Source organism: Podarcis muralis, chromosome 2, assembly GCF_964188315.1.
Source record: "Podarcis muralis chromosome 2, rPodMur119.hap1.1, whole genome shotgun sequence".
Classification (NCBI taxonomy): domain Eukaryota; kingdom Metazoa; phylum Chordata; class Lepidosauria; order Squamata; family Lacertidae; genus Podarcis; species Podarcis muralis.
In genome coordinates this window covers 72913313-72938057 of record NC_135656.1, presented here as the reverse complement: position 1 = coordinate 72938057, position 24745 = coordinate 72913313, and the positions used below count along the sequence as shown (strand labels likewise).

At 44.9% G+C, this 24745-nt stretch overlaps 1 protein-coding gene across 9 annotated transcripts in view; it reads left to right on the top strand.

Annotated features, from left to right (window-relative positions):
* The window catches only part of LOC114591557 (semaphorin-3D-like), a 49766-nt gene extending 26660 nt beyond the window's left edge, over positions 1 to 23106 (top strand). For 5 of the 9 annotated variants that reach the window (XM_077924767.1, XM_077924768.1, XM_077924765.1 and 2 more), the window contains 16 exons: positions 2127 to 2287; positions 2509 to 2571; positions 3800 to 3919; positions 5763 to 5865; positions 7221 to 7349; positions 8753 to 8898; positions 9886 to 10000; positions 10920 to 11064; positions 11688 to 11832; positions 12360 to 12582; positions 14571 to 14659; positions 15949 to 15990; positions 16333 to 16490; positions 17348 to 17412; positions 21904 to 22037; positions 22252 to 23106. In XM_077924767.1, coding sequence (XP_077780893.1) covers positions 2127 to 2287; positions 2509 to 2571; positions 3800 to 3919; positions 5763 to 5865; positions 7221 to 7349; positions 8753 to 8898; positions 9886 to 10000; positions 10920 to 11064; positions 11688 to 11832; positions 12360 to 12582; positions 14571 to 14659; positions 15949 to 15990; positions 16333 to 16490; positions 17348 to 17412; positions 21904 to 22037; positions 22252 to 22680 — 2267 coding nt within the window. In that variant the 3' untranslated portion in view covers positions 22681 to 23106. The other 4 variants (XM_077924770.1, XM_077924764.1, XM_077924773.1 and 1 more) reach the window with 3 other exon arrangements.
* The last annotated feature ends 1639 nt before the right edge of the window (positions 23107 to 24745 follow it).

Here is a 24745-nt window from a genome sequence, read left to right as displayed (position 1 = left end):
GAGAGCCGGGCGGGGAACAGGAACGCTGGAACAGGAGGCTGTGCAGGGAACAGGAACACCGGATGGTCGGGAACAGGAAGCCGAGCAGGGAACAGGAGTACCGGATAGTCAGGAACAGGAGGCCGAGCAGGGATCAGGAACACAGGAAGGTCCGAAGCCAACAACGACGTTGCTCCCGCAACCTGGGGCCGGGCTGACTGGGCTTTTATCCTCTTCTAAGGCCAGGGGCGGTCCCGGCCCCCAGGAGCCCCGCCTCCTCTGGCCTTAAGGCGAGCACTCCTCCTGGGGGCAACCAGTTCCCTTCGCCTCTCTGCTCTAAGCCTCTGCAGATCAGGAGAGGCCGAAGGGTTACTGGGCCCTGGAGGAGGCTCACCTGTGGCCACTGAGTCGTCAAGCCTCTCTGGGGCCAGAAGGGCTTCACCTGGGGCCAGCTCCTGATGCACTGCCACAGGTGCAGGCTCTTCAGCATCTAGGCCTTGCCCCAGTTCAGCCGGCCCTGGAGGCGGGGACTCCTGTGCAGGCTGGGATTCCTCTGTTTCATCCTCCGAATCGGAATCCCAGGCCATCACACCTAGAGACCTCGGATGGCTATCATCGCTGACCTCTCCCTCTGATTCCTCTCCCTCGGTCTCTACTCCCTCCCTTTCCTGTCCCTCTGCTCCTGAACCCCTGACAGGCGGTGAAGGTCCTGTGTGAGTGCCTGGAGGCTGTTGGAGGATGGATGGCGGCTAACAGATTGAGGCTGAATCCTGACAAGACAGAAGTACTGTTTTTGGGGGACAGGGGGCGGGCAGGTGTGGGGGATTCCCTGGTCCTGAATGGGGTAACTGTGCCCCTGAAGGACCAGGTGCACAGCCTGGGAGTCATTTTGGACTCACAGCTGTCCATGGAGGCACAGGTTAATTCTGTGTCCAGGGCAGCTGTTTACCAGCTCCACCTGGTACGCAGGCTAAGACCCTACCTGCCCGCAGACTGTCTTGCCAGAGTGGTGCATGCTCTAGTTATCTCCCGCTTGGACTACTGCAACGCGCTCTACGTGGGACTACCTTTGAAGGTGACCCGGAAACTGCAATTAATCCAGAATGCGGCCGCTAGACTGGTGACTGGGAGTGGCCGCTGGGACCACATAACACCAGTTCTGAGAGATCTGCATTGGCTCCCAGTACGTTTCCGAGCACAATTCAAAGTGTTGGTGCTGACCTTTAAAGCCCTAAACAGCCTCGGTCCAGTATACCTGAAGGAGCGTCTCCACCCCCATCGTTCAGCCCGGACACTGAGATCCAGCGCCGAGGGCCTTCTGGCGGTTCCCTCATTGCGAGAAGTAAGGTTACAGGGGAACCAGGCAGAGGGCCTTCTCGGTAGTGGCTCCTGCCCTGTGGAACGCCCTCCCAGCAGATGTCAAAGCAATAAACAACTATTTTACTTTTAAGAGTCATCTGAAGGCAGCCCTCTTTAGGGAAGTTTTTAATGTTTGATGCTGTACTGTTTTTAATATTCAGTTGGAAGCCGCCCAGAGTGGCTGGGGAAACCCAGCCAGATGGGCGGGGTATAAATAATAAATTATTATTATTATTATTATTATTATTATTATTATTATTATTATTATTATTATTTAAAGAGCTGCAGCCCCACCCCTATGATTGACTCAGACCTTCAAAGCTGGTAAGAAGAAAACATATTCAGGAAAGGAACCAACTTCTAACACTTTACTGTGTCTCTTCTTGGCTATTTCCCCACTAGCATTCCATTCTCAGAGCCCTGACTTTTTAAAAAATTTAACCATAGTGGCCCAATCTCTTGTCTTTCATTAATGCTCCTTGCATTAATCGGAAGCTGCAGAAGCAGTGCCGGACGTTCGGCTTCCAAAAATCGTTCTCAGGAGAGAGTGAGCCGGCACTGCAATTGGGTTTTCCGCATATTACCGTTTGTTATTATTTATTGCTAAAGAGTGGGTTTTCTGGGGGAAAGTGGCAGGGCAAAGGCAAAACCACACAGACCCATGCCTAGAAAGCACAAGACAAGCAGGAAACCACTTGGACCCACCTGTGCCTTCTAGGCAGGGTACAGGTAGAAGTGTGGATGAGCCCACCATCTTCATATTTCTGTTTGCAAATTCCACCTTACAGACCTCCTGAGATCAAACAGCTCTCAGCTGCTCTTGGACTCTGAGGATGAGCTGGCACTCCAGACACTACTTGTGGACGAAAAGAGGGCATGGCTGATGGCAGGCGCTAAGGACCACATATTTTTGCTCAACCTTGACAGCCCCAACAAAGAGCCGCAGAAGGTCAGAGTGCCAAAGGAGGTTGCTTTGGGGTGGGGTGGGAAGGGAAGGGAGAAAAACAGAAAACGGCCATCAGGATTTGGTCCATGTGCTATACAGGGAGTGTGGGGAGAAAAGTGGAAGGGACGTCTCATTAGGTGATTGAACCTCGTTTCCCATGTGCATATCCCACTTACTGCTGCAATGGATTCCATCCACATTCTTGGTTGTGTTTTCTCTTCCAGATTTTCTGGCCAGCTCCTAGAGATCAAATGGAGCACTGCAGACTGGCTGGGAAGAATCCTAAGGTAAAAATGGTGGACTTTAGGCTCCATGGTTTAGGTTGAGGTGCCTCATGAATGATCTGTGATCACTAACTACAATGCAATCCTATACATGCTTACTCAGAAGTAAGTCCCACTGAACTGATGTTGATGTTTTTATTACCACCATCATTATTTTACAAATTTATAAACTATTTTATAACCTGAGGCCATCAAAGCAGTATACAACACAAAAATAAGATAATACTACAAAAACCATAAATCCTAAAAACAAAAAACCATTCTTACATGCTCTAAAGCCATTCATACAAATTAATAGTCTATAATTCACTGAGGCTTACTCCCATGTAAGTATAGGATATAGGATTGTAGCTAAGAACCAGTGGTACCTCTGGTTACGTACTTAATTCGTTCCGGAGGTCCGTTCTTAACCTGAAGCACCACTGTAGCTAATGGGGCCTCCTGCTGCTGCGCCGCCGCTGCATGATTTCTGTTTTCATCCTGAAGCAAAGTTCTTAACCCGAGGTACTATTTCTGGGTTAGCGGAGTCTGTAACCTGAAGCGTCTGTAACCTGAAGCATATGTAACCCGAGGTACCACTGTATAAAGACATTCGTTTAGTGATTTGTGGATGTGCACAGGCAGGAGCAACTTCTCAAATGGTAAGTAGATGAGTAAATCAGGCTATGGCCTCAATCCAGCATCAGTAGCTTGTAGGGCTGGGCAACATATCAATATATCGTCCAAAATCAGTTTGAAGTTCACATCGTGATAATTGTTTCATAATATTTGAGCTGGCAATATATTGCTGAATCACAATTTGTGTAAGGGCTAGGCGATATTTGGTTTTCAGCCTTGCGATAACTCACCAGCTAAACATCGCAATAACTCACCAGCAACACATTGCAAAGTTATCAGCAGCTAAACCTCACAATATCACCATGAGGTGATTGATAATATCACCATTTCTCAGTTTAAGACCCTTAAGTAGTAGCAGTTGCCAGGACATTGTCCTGTTTGCCTCTGCATAGCTCCTTCCTTATTTCAGATATCGTGATATATCAATATATTGCAATGTTTAGCTGGTTTTGAAAACCAGATTTTGAAAACCAGCTATCGCCCAGCAAATACCGTTAGATGCATAGCTTGTAAGTCAGATACTTCCTTTCCTTTCATGGTGGGAATACTGGGTCAAACCAAAAATGTCCAAGTAAAATCCTGCCATCTTTTACATCTTTGACTCCTTTACTAGATGGAATGTGCCAATTTCATCCGCTTTCTCCAGCATTTCAACAGCACTCATGTGTTTGCCTGTGGAACAGGCTCCTACCAGCCCATATGTGCCTTCATATATCTCAGAGCTGGAGTGGAGGTGAGTTGCATCCACAAGGCCAGTATTACAGGTATCAGAATCTAGATGCAGTGTAACGCTTTCTGCATCCAACTTCTCCCTCTATGCATACTATTGTATATTTGAGAGCAGGGGAATGATTGTCGTATTGACTTCTTGCATCAGATAAAAAAACCAGCATTATATTTTTACCTGTGTTTTGCAATATCACCTGCTTCTCTGAGGAACAGGGAATTCTTTCACTGAGACTCTTTTCTGATGCTTTCCATAGTAAGGAAGAAAGACAGCTGCCCACTCTTCCAGCCTTTTTCAGAAGATGTCTTGTGCATTTGCTCTTTCTGCAGACAGTACAAAAACATTTTGTAGAGATACCCAGAATGAATAAGTGATGAGGGATTTAGGAGACAATCACTTATTCTCTTCAGGTATTATTAACTTCCACACCAGCGTTCTGCCCTCTCTAGTAACTCCATGGCAACCATCCCAGCAGTGGGTGAAATCCTGTAATCTGTTCACTTGGGCCAATCCCGCCAATTCCAGTCAGACTTTGGCATAATACCCTAGACACAGGCTTAAGGCTATTCTTGACACTTTGGATTATGTTGGTCAAAGGCCAAATTCTTTGGATTAGCACAATACGAGTACAAATAATAAGTGGGCACCATATTGCTTAGTATTTTTATATCTGATTTCAAGGTTTCAAAGAGCTTCAAGTCAATCACCTCATTAATCCTGTTAATTTACAGTGATGGTCTCTCCTAAGGAAATTGATTGTTTAAGATGTGTAAGGCTTTTCCACACTTACCTTTCCTCCATGCTTTCCAGGCCTGGTCCACACTTTAAAGCTCTGTATCTGAATGTTGTTGTTTCTTTTGCTCTGGAGCTTTCCCTGCAAAAACTCATTCTTTACTGCTGAATCAAGAGCAAATGACAATCCGTGAAAAAACAGTCAAAGGTAGTGTTAAAGGGCAGTGGAGAAATGGGAACTGAAACACATTGGGCAAGAAAGCCCAAAGCACATAAATGGACAATGTACATGGGAGGCTGAGGCCTTTTTGGTGGTGTAAAGTACAGTATAAAGAAGAGAGAGGAACTTCAGACCATCTAACAGGTTAACCTTCTGCTTTTCTAGACTCAGTCCTCTGAATGCCAATTGCTGGGAATCACAATTTGGGAGAGTCCTCTTTCAAACTTCATATAAGTGTCCTGTTGGCCACTGTGAGAACAAGATGCTGGACTAGATGGGCTTTTCTTATTCACTTCAAAGTAAAGAGAAGCAAAATAAATAACTTTCCTGGCCAGCATCATTAGAATTCCAACTGTATGATCATTTTTTCAAGTATGTTCAGTAAAGGGCAGCTCCATAGCACTGAGAAAACAACCAGTCTGGAACTTCTGTGAGGTTGCCACTCTGTGGAAAAGCTTCACAGCACGCCTAAAGCACTTTTACAACTCTAGCACCAAAGGCAAGGTAGGTAGTGCTGACTATTTGAGTCACAGAGGTGGAGAGGACCAAAAATAATTTAGTCTAACCCCATGCCACATGCCACCCATCCATTTGGGCCCCTACAGAACCATCCACACAGTCCACACTGAAATGGGTATCACTTGCAGGTGACAAGTGCACCACAGTAAGATACTCCTGTGGCAAATAGTTTGGGTGTGAGCAAAGAGAGTGGAAAGGGGTGATGACAGTGGTTAAAATAACAGCCTGCACCTTAAAACTCTCTAGTTCAGGAGGTTCCCTCGAGAGCAGCCAGGACTGTTGAGCCAATTTCTTTGAAGTGTAAAACAATCTCCACTGTGAGCGTGACCACTCTGTTTACAGTGATACTTATGAAATCTTTTCCATGGTCCTCTGCAGGAACCAGTGGTGCCAGCTATGCAGCTGGTGACGTCCTCCATAGAATCTGGAAGAGGCAAGTGTCCATACAGCCCCCATGAGCCTTTCACAGGGCTGCTCATAGGTAAGAGGGACTGTGAACAGAAAGCAGGTGCGAAACCTAGACAATGGCTTCTTGTATCCAATAGCATCCCTCGACTGACAGAACGCTATTTGATTCAGCAGAGGCTTCTAGGACCCAAAGTCAGGAGGAAGAAGCATCCATTTTTCCAGATCTTCCTTTATCCTGCAGGCCACTAACCACACTGTTCCAAAAGGTCCCCCAAACTTCTTCATATTTTGAGGTGGGGGAGAGGGTAGAGGGAATAAACAAAAATGGCCTCCCTCCCCTTTTCACTAATCCAGGCCTTCTCTGGATCAATCAGAGCACAAGTGGATCCAACCCAATATATGCTAGGATCATTTAAGACAAATGCAATATATATTAACAGGTTTAGTTCCAGCAGTGGCTTTTGCAATCTTTGTCTCTGTGTGCCTCCTTTCTTCAATGGCAGAAATGGGGAACCTCAAGCACAGGGAGCACATGTGGCCCTCCTCTCTGTCCGGCCCTTGGAACTCTCCCCAGGCCCCACCCCCTCCCAAGTCACACCCCTCAGCCCTATTTTGCCATCCTCCTTGGGTGTTTCTGTCTGGCTGGAATGTGCCCCTGAGCTTCCTGCTTGTCTACATGGATGATAGAGAAGGATGTGCGATTATGAAGAAACTAGCCCTGTTCAAAAGACTAAAATGCACATTCATTGCTCTGCCGACTTTACTCCTGCCCTGCCCACCACTGACATGTGTCCCCCTCCCCGAAGGTCGCCCAGAAGGGAATGTGGTCCTCATGTGGATAAAGGTTCCCCACTCTCTGATCCATGGTCTCTGGTAAAGGCCAGCACTTCCATGGGTCGAGGCAAAAAAAATTGGTTTCAGGCAGCAGATCCACCCGCCCACCACTGGAAGCCCTGCCACAGCTTCACCCATGCCACCACTGCTGCTGCCACAATGTCCAATGTCCTTGCCCTAACATGGCACCCTCACCACCACTGTAGCATTGTGGCAAGGGTGCAGTTGTGGCGGCGGTGCAGGCAGCAGTGCGGGCACTGTGGCAAGGCAGGGAGGAGGTCCAAATCTGTTGGGAGCAGTGTTGGCAGAGCATCAGCAGGGCATTTTGCCTACAGCAGCAAAACGTTCTTGGACACCCCTGTCTCTGATATATTAATCCTCTTTCCCATTAATGCATCTCCATACTGAGTGAGGACTTTTCTATTTGTTGAACGCTGAGGAGGCGTCAGAGAGCAATCATACATAAATTGTTAGTCCAATATTATTTTTCTTAAAATGTGCAGAGTGTAGGCATGAAGCGAAATAAACTTCCTTAGAGATCTGGAATGTAGCTTTTCTGCCAATATATATTTTTTTCTTTTTTTGATTTGACAGATGGGGAGTTTTATTCAGGCACTTCTGTTGACTTCATGGGCAGCAGTGCTGCTTTTTTCCGTACACAGCTTGACAGGGTTGACCAGAACTACATCCGGACAGAACAGAACCAGGATTACTGGTTAAATGGTAAGTGGGTGATGGCAGAAGCAGCTGCTCAGAATATGATCTCTGTTAGCCAACAAGTCTGCCATTATTGTGCATGTAGCTCTTCACCTACATACAGCAAGGATGTGGAACGTAAACCAACTAATGTGGCTGTGTTGCCATCATGATAACAGGAGGCAGGATAACTCACAACACTTCAACCCCATTGCCTAAAACTATCAAATCAAATTATTACAGTTCACTCCAAAAAAACATTTCCATGTATTACCATGAGATCTCAGGGAGTTATAAACATAATCTTCTTGGCACATATAATAAAAAAAAGTTGCCATACATTATAGAAAGGATGGGGGTTAGAATTCCCTTTGGTCGCATGAATCTGGCACATCAGCTTTTCAGCCAGGGCTATTGTCCATGCCCATTGCATGGTCATTTCCATGCATGAGGAGGAATATTAAAAGTTTTTTATGTGCAGTTGGTGGAGCAGACATGTCCTTCTTTCCAAGCAAAGCAAGTTGAGGGAAAGGTTGTAGGTCTGTTTTGTATATTAAACTCAATCTTTAAACAACAAAATCCAAAATGGATGAACAGATTTTCATTGACACACAAATTAACTCAATAGTTTTTCTGCCTGGAGAGAAATGGGTGGGATCTCTTGGTGATAGTGATCGTTCTGCACTGAGATTGACTGAGTAGTGTAGAGAACTGATTGGCCAGAGAACAGGAGATGGGTAGAAATGTCTCACTGAGCCACTCTACATTCAGAGGGATTGTGGAGGAATGTGTGGGACATAAAAATGTGGGGCAAGATATCACCAGAAGCCTCCGCTCCTATAGCCATGCTACCCTGGAAAGGGGGGGCTTCAGCAGCAGGGCAGCAGCCAGGGTAGCAACACCTTCCTGCCTCAGGTGGCAAAAAAAGGACAGGTAGCCCACAAATTTCATAATTGTGGGTTTTCTTTTGTCGTTTTGATTTTTTTTTTTGCAACCGTAGTTGTCCTCTTTTATTGTTATCTTGATTTTTAAAAATCATTTATTCATACATATACAGTGGTACCTCGGGTTAAGTACTTAATCCGTTCCAGAGGTCTGTACTTAACCTGAAACTGTTCTTAACCTGAAGCACCACTTTAGCTAATGGGGCCTCCTGCTGCTGCTGCGCCGCCGGAGCACAATTTCTGTTCTCACCCTGAAGCAAAGTTCTTAACCTGAAGCACTATTCTGGGTTAGCGGAGTCTGTAACCTGAAGTGTATGTAACCCAAGGTACCACTGTACAGGTATATATATTGTTCTGCCAGCAATTTTTAACTGAATTGTAGCTGTGACTCCTTGATTTCTGCATTGCAGGGGTGACCCTTGGAATCCCTTCCAACTCTAAAATTCTGTGATCCTTTGACTTTTAACTGAATTTCCCTCCTTGCAGAGCCTGTGTTTATTGGTGCCTATGCTATTCCCGACACCTACAACCATGATGATGATAAGGTGTACTTCTTTTTCCGGGAGACTGCAGTGGAAGCTGGACAGTGGGAGAGAAGGCGCATCTATACCCGGGTGGCACGGGTCTGCAAGGTCAGTGAGGGGAGTCAACTGGACAACCCAGCTGTGATTCAAAGAATCAACTCAGCCTATAGGAACCATTGCTTGCTGGTTTGAATATTTAGTGTTTGCCAATATGATCATGCTTTTAACAGGACAGAAAAGGATGCTGAGAGCCACCTCCCCACCCTGGTGGGATGACCTTTTTGTCTGAATGTGAATCCTTCTCAGAGTGACACTGGTACCCAGATGCTGGGTACATAAAATCTTTTTTTCCTCCTCCTGTGATGGGAGTTGGGAACCTCTGGCTTTCTAGATGTTGATGGACTTCAACTCACACAACTCACTCTTGAACTTCGAATTTGTAATTTGTAAGATTGCATATATCTCTCAAATATTGATTTGAGACTGGTACATATATTATTTGAGTTTGTATTATTTTGTGTTATAGTACACATTGCTTTGAGATATTTAGTGTGCAATATACTTTCATTGTGCATACAGAGTTTGTGCTTGATGAAGACTCCAACTCACATCAGCCCTAGCCAGTATAGTCAATGGTCAGGGATGGTGGAAGTTGTAGTCTGGAGAGCCAGAGGCTTCCCATCCCTGTTCTGCAGCTTCCAATGTGGATAATTTTCCTTCTCCCTGTGTCTTGGAACATGGTACTCATCTGATAAGCGTTCTTTTCATCAGGCAAAACAACCACCTTGAAATCAGAAAGTTTGCATTGAGAACCAGCCTGAGTTTGCAGCCATGTTGCGGTTGAAATCCCGTGTTGACTTGGGACTCCATAGGATTTCCTTCTGCATGGAAGTAGGGGGAAATGGCCCTTTGGGTGTTCCACTTTTGCCAGAAGGGCTGGACAATTCTGATCATCCAAAATTTTAAGACACACCAGTTGTGTGACCATGATAGGGTTGATTCCAGTCAAAGCAGTAGCTTGGGACAGGGACATAGGCTTTCCATAAGTGGATGAGGAGATTATAGTCCTGACTGGCTCCTCTTTGTGGCTGGCAGAATGATGTTGGTGGGAAGCACAGCCTCATCAATCGTTGGAGCACATTCCTAAAAGCCCGGCTGGTTTGCTCCATTCCAGGTCTGCAGGGCACCGAAACACACTTTGATCAGCTGGGTAAGTTTGCTTTGCGTTCTCTTATCCTTTCCTCTGGTAATCAGTGATTACTATTATTGGTGGGAGTGACTTGCATCCTGCAGTACTGGTTCAGCATCGTTTTTCCATGCTTTTCTCTCTGCCCCACCTTGAACCTTGCTTGAGTGAATGGGTGAATCTGTGGGAAGGAAGTTCCTTCATTTTACTTTCTCAATGGCTGGATGGCCATCATCATATGTATTGGGGTGAGGACATTATTTCTTAATGCACACATGCTTAATTTGAAAGCTCTTTTCCACCAGACCTGCACTTTTCACTCTGAGGTGAGCAGACCAATACTTGTGATTGTACTTCTTTCTGGGAAGGGACTCTTTTCCAATGTGCAGTCCTCTGTGATCAGAAATCAGAAATGTGGCCACTGCTGCAAGAGCACTGAGGGTTCATTAATACACAACAATATTTTACCAGACATTAAGTACTCAGTTGACGACACCCTTTTCTCAACAGCAGAAATAAAGCACACCACAGTCACTACCCAACCCACACCCTTATTATTTAATACAAGACATAGCGCAGTTAATAATTGATGCTTTATTATTTACCATTTAATAGTTGTGTGTAGGTATGCATGCATTCCCCTTTAAGCAAAATACTTTGTGAAGACACACTAGTTTCTAGTTTATCCAGGGTGTAGAATTCAACTTGTCTTGGGCTAAGACTCTTGACACAGAATTTTAATTTTTCTAGTGCAGAGGATACACCATTCTGGTCATAACTAATACAGCAGGATTTGATGTGTTCTGCCCACCAGTTCCCCCCGACTCTGTCTTAACAGCTGCTGAAGTACCTGCTTAGGTGGTGTTGGGGTTTTTGGAGCTGAAACTGCGATTGCCATAATGGTGGAGACATTGTTATGATTAGAGCTCTCCCGTCTGTTCAGTCTTCAAGACATTTCTAGCAGCCAGCCACAGACCTCCTCATCTCATGTGTTCCCCGCCCCAATGTTTCTTTCCAGAGGATGTATTCCTCCTTCACACCCGTAATGCACAGAACCCTCTCGTTTATGGCCTCTTCACAGTGTCAAGGTGAGTGTTAAGATGAACAACTCACATCAGGAAATTGACTCGTTGTTTGTGCAAGCACCAGGTTTACTTCAGCATTGACAAAGGCTAACACATCATTTAAACACCGTGCTTGTGCACAGATACCTTATGCAATGAGTTCCCTTGGCTCTGAATTGGAGTCATGAAAAAGCACTACCAGACACTCTCTCCAAGTCCAAATACTTGCAAAATGTAGTGCACCTTGTGCTAAGCCACTCATAGACATGGGGGAGGTGGGATGGGGTTTTGTGCAGTATTCCATTACAAAACACAACACTCCACAAAGCAAAGATCAACATGGAGGACAGTTAGTGAGAACAAAGTGCTTCTCTGAATCAGTGTTGGAATGCAGGAAGTGTTAAAAGAACATCACTTGAAGGGAAACTAATTCTTTAAAGATAGACCTTTCTGTGATGATTTAATGCAGAGGTAGGGAACCTGAGGTCCTCCAAATCCTTGAATAAAGTGCCTATTTTCTAAGGCAGAAACCTTTCAATGTAACAGTTTTTCAGATGCGCACAATGCATGTACCATATAGCCACAGCATCAGTAGAGTATGATTCTAGGATTTGCCAGTTACTTTCCCCCCTCCTCTTCTTTCCCAGTGGCATTTTTAGTGGTTCTGCTGTGTGTGTTTACTCTTTGGCAGCCATTCGGGCTGCTTTCAATGGACCCTTTGCACATAAGGAAGGCTTGGACTATCAGTGGGTGGAATTCAAGGGACGGATCCCCTACCCCCGCCCTGGAACGGTACGTCTTTAAAACACAAAAGTTTCAGCCAGGGATGGGGAGTTCAGAATCTGATTCAGTTTGCATTTAAAGGTGAGCCTAACTAACTTGCACTTTCTGGAATAATAAAAACAAAACCAAACAACCTTCCTTCAGCACTTGCAGTTTTCCACATTTTGCAATGCACATACTGGAGTAAAGTGTGCTTAGAATTCATATACTAGTGAAAATGACATACACAAATGCATTGTTAGTTAGGGAAAGTTGCTTTGCAAAAATGTGTATGGTAGGCCAAATGGCATAGGAACGTTAGTATAAATTTGTACTAAAATGCTGATGAATTGTCATGAAGACTTTTTTTGCCAGCCCATAAATAGGGAGGTTGGAAAGAACTAGGAGACAGCCACATATTGGTAGGCTCTAAGGTACCCCCATTGCTTTCGTTATTTTGCTGCTACAGAACAAGAAGGCTACTTGTTGTGGAACTTGAATCCTGCACTGTCTTGTACCCTTTCCCTCTTTTTATGTCCTCATTCTTCCTCTGCCAGTGTCCCAGCGAAACATATGACCCACTCCTCCAGTCAACAAAGGATTTCCCTGATGAAGTGATTGGCTTCATGCGCACCCACCATCTGATGTGGGACCCCGTCTATCCACTCCATTGGAAGCCTGTTCTGATGAGAGCCAATGTAGCCTTCCAGATCAAGCAGATACTGGTGGACAGAGTGGAGACAGAGGCTGGACCTGTTGATGTCCTCTTCCTTGGAACAGGTAGAGGGTGCTAGCTAAAGATGTCCGCCTCTCTTTGTGACACACTACATCACAATGGTCTTTTTCCCATGGGCCCTTCATGTGTCCTTTCCAGCTCAGCAGGCAAAGGAAGGCGAGGGATGGTAGTGCCCAAACGTCATGATGTCATGATGAAGGAAGAGAGGTTGTCACAGTAATTTAGGAGTTTGCCCAGTCAAAATGCTGTAAGATAATCTGACAACTTTATATTTTGAAATGGTCCCTGAAGTTATTCTGGAAAGCTATTAACAAAGAACTGCCCGTCCCAAAGAATCTCACCTCAGTAGGTACTGCATTAGATCAGAAAGGAGCTCCAGAGGTTGAAAGGGAAGGATCTGAGGTACCAGGCTAAAGAGGTTCAAGGTTGTGATCCTAAACATACTTGTTGGAAGTATAGCCATCAAATTTGATGGATTGACTTCAGAACAAAGAAGAGTTTTAGAATGGCCTAACAAGAAACTGAAAGTGAGAGTTTTTTGCTAACTGTTACATTACAATTATTTGTCCACTTGAGACTTAGGGTGCAATTAGATATGGAGGTGGCATGATTCAACCCAAACCATGCAAAATGTCTACAAAGCAGCAGGGCTTGGAGAGGGGAATTTTTTAATGGATACCACGGCATGGGAGTGTGGTGGCGGAAGCCACGTCTTTCCTCTGCCTGTGTTTGTGGCCTTGAACCTCTTTCCCTCACCATTTTTCTTCCCATGAGGGTTGCTTCCTATTGCAGATCCCCACTAGGAGAAACACAGCTGGAGAGAAGCAAATGTAGGAAGCAGGTTATGGATGAGGAGGAAGATCCATTTCACCCCTCCCCACCCATGTCATGCTGATCTCTTTCTGCTCTTTAAGGGGAAAGAGCAGTGCGCCAGTACTGGCTGTCACCAGCCCATGAGTGGGCATTCTTTGTACACTGCCATTCTATTTCTTACAAAGCCTTGTTGCAGTTTTTGTCAGTGGTTTTGTTTATTAACATGAGTATAATCTGAAATAAGAAGTGACCCTTCTGATTGCTAATTGAAGCATAATTTTCCTCCTAGCAGTGCTTTCTTATAGGAGGGGAAAAGGTGCCGGTACTGTGTACCCTTGAGTATCCCCAGAAAAAAAGCACTGCCTACCAGTAAAAATCTGATTCTCTACAAAGTATTGAAAGATACACATTTTAAACAAATATAAAAATGTAAAGTAGGATTCCAAAAACTACAGGCTGTCATTTTGGATAGGGATCACTGAAAACATCAGCTTGGTACATTGCAGCTATCAAAACAATGCTAGAAATTATTAGCAAAGCGATGAAATATAACAAAGAAAATATCATAATAGCTCTATATAAATATGCTTGATGAGTCCACATCTTGAGCCCAGCATGCAACTAATCTGATCGTGATATCCCAAGAAAGACTTATCACAGCCAAAAAATTGTATGGAAATAACACATTATTATTGCTATGGAATACCTTCCATATGAAAATCTTCCATACAAAAGAGTATGGAAGAAAGTTGTGGGATATCGTCAGTGTTCAGCAGTGTTGTGCATTGAACAACTATTATTATTTATTAATCACGTATCACATATTCCCAAAGCATCTAATTCAGTATTGTTTACACTGATTGACAGCAGCTCTCCAGGGCTTCAGGCAAAGGACATTCCAAGCCTTGCCAGGAGATGCCAGGGATTAATAGAATCATGGAATTGTAGCATTAGAAGCTGGGACCTTCTGCATGCAAAGCTGTGTAGCACTCACGGTGTTCTGAAGCCTCTGCTGCATGCAGAGAGTAATGCAGGGACAATGGGTGCCTCGTTTCTAACATCCTGTTCTTCATACCTTGGAGTATCCAAAACTGGCATCTTTCAGAGATAGTTTACTGGACTCAAATAAACTGCTTTGACTAACTTTGACCTAACCAATTCCATGCAGCAAGAACTGGTGCAGTTACCCTGTGATATGTCCTTACATCTTATTCTGCAGATGATGGCAAAGTACTAAAAGTGGGGATTGCTGGCATAGGAGGCCAAGACCCTCAGGAAATTAGCTTGGAAGAGATCAGTGTTTCAAAGGTACTGTGGAAATCTCATTGATCCTTAAAAGCCTTTTTGTTTATGATCCACCAAGAAAGTGCCATGTTGCCAGACATAATTTATGATGAACTTTTGCTGAATGAAAATAGAGACTTTGTCTATTGTGGGGAATGGTGTTTGCACCAATCAACATTCAGGATGTTGTGCTTTCCTTTTCTAATTGGAATCTTGGTGTAGAGCACCTTTTACCATCCTGGTGCCTTCAAGGTATATTTGGATTCCTTTGCCCATCAGTCCCAGACAGCACAGCTTATTGAGATAAAACTGCTTTGGCTCACCTTCAGAACATCTGGCTGGGGCCGATGAGAGTTGTACTTCAAAATATCTGGAAGGCATCAAGCTTGAAAAAGGTCAAAATAGAGCAATAGCCAACTCCTGGCAGTTTTTCCTGGAAGCCAAGCAAGTTGATTTTTCCCTTCAGTATTGACTTCACTTGACCTTGAATGGATGACTTTGAACTAAAGGTTATGGCCTGCATATAGAAAGATGGAATATACATTTTTTAAAATAATGATCATAAGATACATGACTGCTGTTGAAAATGCAAAGCATAGATCTAGCATCCCCTTCTTGCAACATATACTACAGAAGTAGCCAACACGATGCCCTCTGGATGTTGTTGGGCTACAGGTCCCATAATTTCTGACCGTTAGCTATGCTGACTGGGGTTGATGGGACTTGTGCATTTCCCAGCTACTTAATCAACTGTCCTAGGGCTTAGCTGTATCTTGAGAGCCTACAGCAGCTTCTTACTTTTGGCGCATCAACCTAGAATTTTATTTACTCTGCATTCAACTGGAGTGTTACAGGGCAGTGGAGAAATGGGAACTAACACACACAGGGCAAGAAAGGCCCAAGCACACATCATATCTGGAGGATGAAGACTGTTTTTGTGCTGGCAAAGTGTAAAACAATGGAGAACAAATTAGCCTGCTACTTTTCTGAACTCAACCTTCTGAATGCCAGTTTGATGCAAATCACAATTGGGAAGAGAGCGTGGTTGCACTCAAGTCCCGCTTGGTGGTTTCCTGTAAGCATCTGGTTGGCCACTGTGAGGACAGAATGCTGGATTAGACTGGCCTCTGGCCTGATCCAGCAGGGTTGCTCTTCTTAGGTTTTTTAGTGGCATACAAGAATGTCAGGAGGACAGCAGGCTCAGTTTATGAACACACCAGTCTATAGCTGGGGTGGAATTTTGGGGATGCTAATACTGAATTTAGAAGTTTGCTGTGCTTGTTCAAACTTCTCCTGTCTTCTCTTTCTTGTAGATGTCTTCAGCCATCTTAGACATGCAGTTTTCTCCTAAGAGGGTAAGTCTGCATTTGTTAATCTACCAGTAGCATTTTTCTATAGGACAGCCTTCTGCAACCTGGTGTTTGGACTACAGTTCCCATCAGCCCCAGGACACATGGCCAATAGAAGATAGCACAAAACATCTGGAGGGCACCAGGTTACAAAAGGCTGCTCCAGAGTACGTACTTCAGGGCAGGCTTCTCTCAATATTTACTAAATATGTTATGATTTTGAATCTTCCTTCCTGCTCCCATAAGATGTTTGTGTCCCCATACTCATGGGAGTCTGCCAGGTTTCATGACTTAATGGAAAGGGAAACAAAAGTTGATGCCTCTTTCTATTCTTGGTTCTGTGAGCAGCAGGAGGTGTTTGTGAGCACCACAAATGGCCTGGTCCGGTTCTCCCTGTATCGCTGTGAACACTATGGCAAAACCTGCACCGAATGCTGCTTGGCTAGAGATCCCTACTGCACCTGGGATGGCAGGTCCTGCAGGCCCTACTTGCTCACCAAAAAAAGGTGAGTTTCCACCTTGTCCTTCTCTCCCTTCTTTAGTGTGCAGTCTCTGTCCTCCATACACTTCCTAGTACTCTTTAGTTGGCATAGTTGGGATGGGGATCACCATCTACACATGAGCATGTGCTATGGCTGTGTATACTGGATGGCCTGTCTGGAGTTCTCGTTAGATCATGTGACTTGAGCATCAAACATTTAAATTGGACTGTCTGTAAATCCTGACCTTCCCTAACCCAACCAGCATCCAAGCTTAGGTCCCTTACTTCATTTTACATAGGGCTCCAATCCCAGACACTTTCTTGCCTAGGTACCTTCTGGCTGTGGGGAAAGTAGAACACCGGCCATTAGCTTGAGCCATTCTATGGGAAAGTTATGTAGAAGCCTAGCATTTATCTTTTATTTGCCAAATGGTCATCAGATCATTGCAGGAAAAAGGCGCGGGGTGTGTGTGCAGAAATAGAGCACCTGTGGCACTCCAAATCCAATCAGCCCCAGCCAGCACAGAAATAGTCAGAAATGATGGGAGTTAGAGTCTACCAACTTCTGGAGGGCCACTAGTTAGCTATCCTTACTATATAAGGCGAGGTGCTCAGCACTTCACCTTGCTGGAATGGAGAAGGAATGGTGAAGATGCACTGCCTCCTGTGCAAAGCAACACAAAAACAACTGGAGATGAATTTGGTGAAGACTGACGAACTGGGGCCGCCACCACTCCATTCCCGAGCCATACTATCCCTACATGCCATTCTCGCGTGCACTGCCTGTTAGGCCAAGCCCACCAGTCTCCTTAAAAGAATCCAGATGTTTCTGAACATCTCTGAAACCTGGCTAAGCATATGCACCAACTGTCTTCCTTGCAGGCGAGCCCAGTGCCAAAATTTGCTGGAGGCCAATCCGATCAGCCAGTGCCAGGACACTGCAAAAGGTGAGTCAAAGGACACTCTACTGGGCACACCAAAGAGCTGCTAAGCCCACACCAAGCAGCAAGAGCCCACCACTCTTCAGTCCTGGGGAAAATGTAAAAAACAACTTAACAGCATCCCTTGCGCCAAAGCAGGCTTTAGTGTACCTCAGCCTTAGTTCTTGCCAGAAGTTTATGCAGCCTCCTCCTGATCACTCTCAGTGCTGCTAGGGTGATTTACCCACAAAACACATGCTTAAGTGGAGGTGGTTTAAACACAGAGCCCAAGAAAGACCACCTGGGAAGTGGCACTCATCTCATTCAAAGTGCCATGTTGATTTACATTGAGTTTTGCTGCTGTCAGAAGCCATTAGTGATTAATTTAGCCACAGCTGCTCAAAAGCTGGACATATTGAGGTGCTCACCTGAGTTTCCATAAACACTGTCAGCTCTGGATTTAGACACAGAAGTTAATGTAAACCCAACATTTGGTTCTGGTTTGTGCAGGCTCCAACATACGGGATTCATGTTACTTTGCAAGGGATCCTTATCCTACACCTTTAATACAGGCCCTTACTCTTAGCCTCTGTAGGTGTAAAGTAACACATTTATCATTGCACACTTCCATTATAGTGTCTCCCACTTTGGACTTGGCTAATGCTTCACTCTAAATTACCCACCTGCAAAAACTGCAGATAAGCAACTCCCTCTGTTTTGCACTCTCAGAAGGGAACTAAGTTTCTCTAAACCCAGACATACAATGCCACCACCTTTACATTTTCTTTTCCCAAGTAGTAGCTGGGTAGTAGTTAAATTAAATATTTCAAATGAAATTCAAAGTGGTATCTAGTACTGTATCTGAAACAAAACACATACACAACACATTGGAAGTTTGCAGTGGGGATTACTTCTTCCTACTGTATTAACAATTTTTGTATTTGCTCATCAAATTTGCAGATGACACCAAATTGGGAGGGGTAGCTAATGCCACAGAAGACAGAATCAGAATTCAAAATGACCTTAACAGATTGGAGAACTGGGTGCAAGCTAACAAAATGAATTTCAGTAGGGACAAATGTAAGGTTCTACACTTAGGCTGGAAGAACCAGATGCACAAATATAGGCTGGGGGGCACCTGGCTTACTAGCAGTACATGTGAAAAGGATCTTGGGTTCTTGGTGGACCACAAGCTTAACATGAGTCAACAGGGGTGCCAACTTGAATAAAATATTGTGGGGGCCCTGGTAAGCCCCACTCCACACAATTGTTCACATGATGGAGCACACATACCATTTGAATGAGAATGCCCATCAACTTTGTGGGGGCCAGGCCCCCTCAAATATTTTATTGTGGGCGCCAAAGACCCATAGCCCCTGGGAGCTGGCTCCTATGTGAATCCATAGTGTGATGCAGCAGCAAAGCCTGCATTAACAGAAGTATAGTGTCCAGAGCAAGGGAAGTAATAGTACCACTCTATTCTGCCTTGGTCAGACCACACCTGGAATACTGTGTCCAATTCTGGGTACCACAATTCAAGAAGGATGCTGACAAGCTGGAACATGTGCAGAGGAGGGCAACCAAGATGATCAAGGGTCTGGAAAGTAAGCCTGAGGAGGAGTGCTTGAAGGAGCTGGGTATGTTTAGTCTGGAAAAGAGGGGGCTGAGAGGAGATGTGATAGTCATCTTCAAATATCTTAAGGGCTGTCACATAGAAGAGGAAGCATGCTTGTTTTATCCTGCTGTTGCGGGTAGGTCATGAACCAATGGCTTCAAGTTACAAGAAAGGAGATTTCGATTAAACACCAGGAAGGACTTTCTGACAGTAAGAGCTGTTCAGCAGTGGAACAGACTCCCACAAGAGGTGGTGGACTCTCCTTTCTTGGAGGTTTTTAAGCAGAGGTTGGATGGCTACCTGTCATAGATGCTTTAGCTGAGATTCCTACATTGCAGGGGGTTGGACTAGATGACCCTTGGGTCCCCTCCAACTCTAAGATTCTTTGATTCTATGATTTAGTGCAAAACGCAAAAACAAAAACAAAAAACACCCTCCTTGATCAGTGATTCCCAAGAGCAACTATGTGTAACTGTCAGAGACTGTATTTGCTGTAGTTAAGAGCAAAGTTTGTATCAGAGCCCCAGTGAAAATTGAAGTGGGGAGGTTATCTGCTTCCTTCTCCAGCTGTGGCCATCCCATTGGTGTAAACACATTTCAAGGGGCTCCTGACCATCAAGAGCAGCTCTGAGGCGGAGACAGGCAGGGCTTCAATGGTAAGAAGGTGAGAAATCCCCATTTGGCAAGCTGAACTCGTCTGGTGGGTCTTAGGATCTAAGCCAATTGATATTAACTGTGGAGGAGACACACAACCCCACTGTTTATACAGGTGTTTAAACTCAGGAGAGCACATACACCCTCCAGCTAAACTGCACGAAGGCACTTCACCACCTCCTTCTCTTAACTTCTGAGGGAGAAGAGGCCAGTGAACAATTAGTCAACTCTTTTGAGATGGTAATAAACGTCTTCAACTTCCTTGCAGGAAAGCATTTAATGATTACCAGAGCTTAAACATTAAATGTTAAGTTCAAGTCCCCAGCACAAATAGTGGGTAGGGGGACTGGGGCTTTCTTTACAAAGCACAAGGTAGCTGTGCTTGTCCACAAGATAAAACTCGGAAATCCACATTCAGGCAATTCCTTTGCAAGGACCAGTCAAAACGCCTCCAAAATGTGGAAAGCTGTCCGGTTCTCTGGAACTCTTCATCAGACAATATGTTGCACAAAGCAGGGGGTTGAGAAGGTAGAAACATGAGGTTGGATATTGTAGCCACGAGGTCTGCATGTACAAGATGTGCACAGTATTGTGTACTATAGCCGACCCAGATTGTTGCTGGGGGCGGGGGGAATGAATGCAAAGAACTGCTGAATAAATTAAGACAGTCCCACAGGGTTCAGGGAGCAACTAATTAGTGCTCAGTCTGCATAGCTGAAAAGATAGTATTTTGCACAACACAAGGGGCAATGACCCTGTTTATCACTTCCCACAATACCAAGGAGCCGGTGTTGAATGCTACTGCACACACAGCTCAGGGAAAGAACAAGAAGTCTCATGAGGTTTTGCAAATGGCCTTCACCAGTATTTAGAATTCTGAGTCTGGAAGCATTCGCCAGTCATGAATACTACATAACTTACAAGATCCCAGGAATGCTGAATACCAGCAGTCAAGAAGTTGTTGATACTGCAAATATCTATTCCTCTATACATGTGGGAAGGCTCTTTTCATATACCATAACTCACTAATGGAAGAGGCGAGATATTTGTTGAGTTTCTGAGCAAGTCATTATAATGAGGGCTAATTCAAGCACAGAGCTCACAAAGACTTTGGTTTATCCAGGTGGGTACAATATAGTGTTATACAACTTATAAATGCCCTGCAAGTGCTCTTTGAAAACCTACTTTTAAGTCACTGTAAACTGTCGTCAAAATGACAGTTTTAGTATGTAACTTTGGGAATACATAAGGTGTGTGTGTGTGTGTGTGTGTGTGTGTGTGTGTGTGTGTGTATGTGTGTATCTGGCATTATGTATTTAAAACACCCATGTGTTATTTAATATTTGAAATAGTCTTGAGTTTCCACTTCTATTTTGAATTTTTTAAAAAGTATTTGTCTATCTCTGCGCTTGAGAAAATTAAATAATCATTTCTTGTGCTGTCTGACTGTAGCCATTTTGAGTCCTCTATTTGTATTTACAGTCATACCTTGGAAGTTGAACAGAATCCTTTCCGGAAGTCCGTTTTGACTTCCAAAACATTTGAAAACCAAAGCACAACTTCTGATTGACTGCAGGAAGCTGCTGCAGCCAATCGGAAGCCGCGAAAGCCCCGTCGGACATTTAGCTTCCAAAATAATGTTTGAAAACTGGAACAGTCAGGAGCCAAAACATTCAAGAACTAGGCTGTTTGACTTCCAAGGTATGACTGTACACTGCAGAAAGTAAATCAGGTATTGCTTTCCCTAACAGGGCATAATGGCACTAACTAGTACAATATATAAAATCTAGGAAGCGGCACTATACAGTCAATTTGTTGGTCTAACTCTGCATGATTTATAGTGGTTGGCAGTGCCTCTGCTGGTTTCAGGGCCAGGGCCTTTCCCTACCATGAGATGCCAGGGACTGAACATGGGGTTCTGCATGTGCAAATCATCTGCTTGGCTCACCGATCTACAGCACTTTCTCTCAGGAAAGCTACAGAAATGGGATGGAGGGTGGGGGACTGCGTTCTAGAGAACCTGCATGGCTCTTCCAAAGACTCATTTCTAAGAGTAATGACCACAGAACTGGGGGGGGGTAGGTATGCTAGGGCTGACATGTTAAGGTTTGGAGGCGTAGAGAGAACTGCTTGCCTTTTTGCTACAGGCTTTTCATTTGAGAGCGTGTTCCACAAAAAGCTTGTGTCAAGGGTAAGACAGTTCCCCCTCCTTCTAGTCACACAACCCCATCTCTGTCCTTTCCACACAGGAACATCTATGGCTGAAGAAAAGGTGGTGTTTGGTGTACAGAACAACTCAACTTTTCTTGAGTGCCTTCCACATTCCCCACAGACGGCTATCCGTTGGCTTGTGCAGCGCAGCAATGCACCAGTCCTAGAGGAGGTATAGCAGTGGGGAGGGTGATGGGGTAGTGGGGTCGTTTCTTTGGGCCCTGGGGAGCCATGGGAACAAAGGGTTTCATTACTGTGCAGGGGAAGGAGAAATAATGTGTTTAAATCATTTATTTTAGACATTTATTAATCATCGGCATTGCTAAGAGCTGCCTTTCTTCTGGCCAGACTGCTAAACAAGCAGATATTGTCTGCGTTCCTTGCAGATTGGGAGCATGGGCCGCTTTTCAATCCTAGAGCAAGGGCTGCTGATTAATCAGCTGACCCAGGAGGATGCTGGGCTCTACCAGTGCCAAGGGATGGAGCACTCCTTCTCCCAAACCCTCACCTCCTACAGCCTGCGCATCATCGGGCACCAGGCCATGGAGGCTTTCACCACCAGGCGGAGCAAGAGCACAGAAGAAGCAGGAGGCCCGTATGGCACCATCCCTGCATCAGCGCCAGAGCTGCAGCTGCATTACAAAGGGTACTCATGGGCCATGGGCGCCCCTGGCACTAATTTGGATGAGCTTTGCGATGCTCTCCAGCGGAGGAAAAGGCGGAGACAGAAAGGATGGAGCCCAAAGTGGCAGCAGCATCCTTTAGAAAGCAAGAGAGGCAGAGTCCGTCGGCAGCCTGGGCCCCGGCCCCCGTAATGTTATGCAAGGAACCCAAACGGACTCAGCAGGCACTCTCTGGAGACCTTTCGCAGCCAAGAGCCCTTCGCAGACACATCTGCTGCATTTATGACCTCCAGAGCCTGCCCACTACAGAAAGGCCAGTGAGTCCTTTCTCAAGCTGAAGCTCTGGGTTTTTGCCTTCTTCCTCCCCTTGGGTACCAGAGGAAGGAATATATTTGCAAAGTGTGCAAAGTAGACAAGGCAGCCTGAGGAGTGCAGTGGGATCACCTTTCCCAGCCTATGTCATGTGGGATGGACTGACCAGCCTGGTTTGCCTTGTGATACCACGACTCCTCTGTAAAGCTTGGACAAGAGAGCTTTACACTCTTGACATATCATATAACACATATTTTGTAGTTGTCTTCACTTTGTTTTCCTAATAAATGGTGTCCATTAAAGATACCGGGGTACCAGTTTCTGAGAGACCTTTTATGCACCTGCCAATTGCATGATGAACATTTGCAACACCATCTATGATAAGTGATATACACCCCAGGGGTAAAATTAGGAATTGGGTGGGGTGGGAGCTGTGTTATGATCAAATACAAAAGTGTAAGAATCAGGGCCCTTCCATGCCTGGCCAGCGTTAGGGTGACTTGTGTTTCCCGAAGACTTGGGGTCACTTCACCCTTCATGCAGTGAGAAATGGGTATTCATGACAAGAAAAGGCAGCCCAGCCTCACTCACTGCTGTCTGTATCTCTACCCAGCTGCAAGTGTGCAATTGTCTCATGTAACCGTTAAGGCCTTAAAACACATGTGCAAATGTAGGTGATGCAGCCTTCTGTTTCTGACAGTGGGCAGAGGTCTGCTCTAGCCAAGAACCATTTAGCAGTGATCTGCCTCATTCCTAGGTCTTGTTTTAACATCCAGCCACTGTCCTTGCTGGCCTTTTTCTAAACTGGTTTTTGTGGGAGCTTTATAGCTCATGGACAGAAAATGCTTTGCACACAAAAGAACTTGGCCTCCATTGTCCATTTAAGAATGGATAATACACAGCTAAAGAGGACTATTTAACTGAAATTAAAAATGTTGGCATTAACATGGTCACCAGGCTGCAAGTTGTGATAAGGGCAGATGAAGTGAGTGGGAGGGTGGAGGAGGTGACCCCCTCTATTTCTACAATGGTGACAGGTTATGTGCCAGGCTCCTTATCTGCTTTAGCAACACACAAAGCCACCTTACACAGAGTAAAAAAATTAGTCCATTTAGCTCAGTATTATCTGCAATGACTGACAGTAGCTCCCCAGGGTTTCAGGTCTTTCTCAAAACTTCCCAGAGAAGCCCGAGACTGAACCTGGGACCTTCTGCATGCAAAGCATGAGATGTAGCCACTGAGCTATTGCCCCTTACTGGAACATTTTAAATAAAGAGACACCAATTTTCAAATTTTCAGGTAATTACCAAGCAGTTTATATTAAACATAATTAATGTTACAGACAGTGCTCAAGTGGGAGTTTCATTTCACATTAGACCAGACTCAATTATGACTAGATATTTAACGGCAGGTTTTGTTGGGACATCACTGCCGTGCTCAGTGTTTGGCACTCTTGTACTCACCTCTCCTTTTGATCCGTCGGTCGAAACCCTTTTCACAGTATCTGCCAGAAAAAAACTGAACCAAAATGTAAAATAATGCAACAACGACATCAAAATTGAGGAGCTTTTGATTGAACTGTTGATGTTAAGAAACTACGGAATCACTGGGTAATTGGATGTACAGATATAATAAATGGATAGCATTTTGTAGAGGACCATCACACTGAATGTCACAACTTCCCAAATATTCAAATTCACCTCAGCCTATCACATTTTGAGTTTACATAGCAGAACAGGAACCAGTTAGCAGTACCTACCAGTGCCTACATCAGTAGTGGAAAACAGAATTGATTACCTTCAACTGTTCTGCAAAAAGGGTTCACTGGGCAGGCACACATATAGGGATGTGAGTGTACAGCCTCAGTGTGGGTCTCCCGACAGGGCGCAAGCTGCCTTATCCTTACCTTAGGCTAAAACTGTATCACCTCATGAGTAAGGATCAA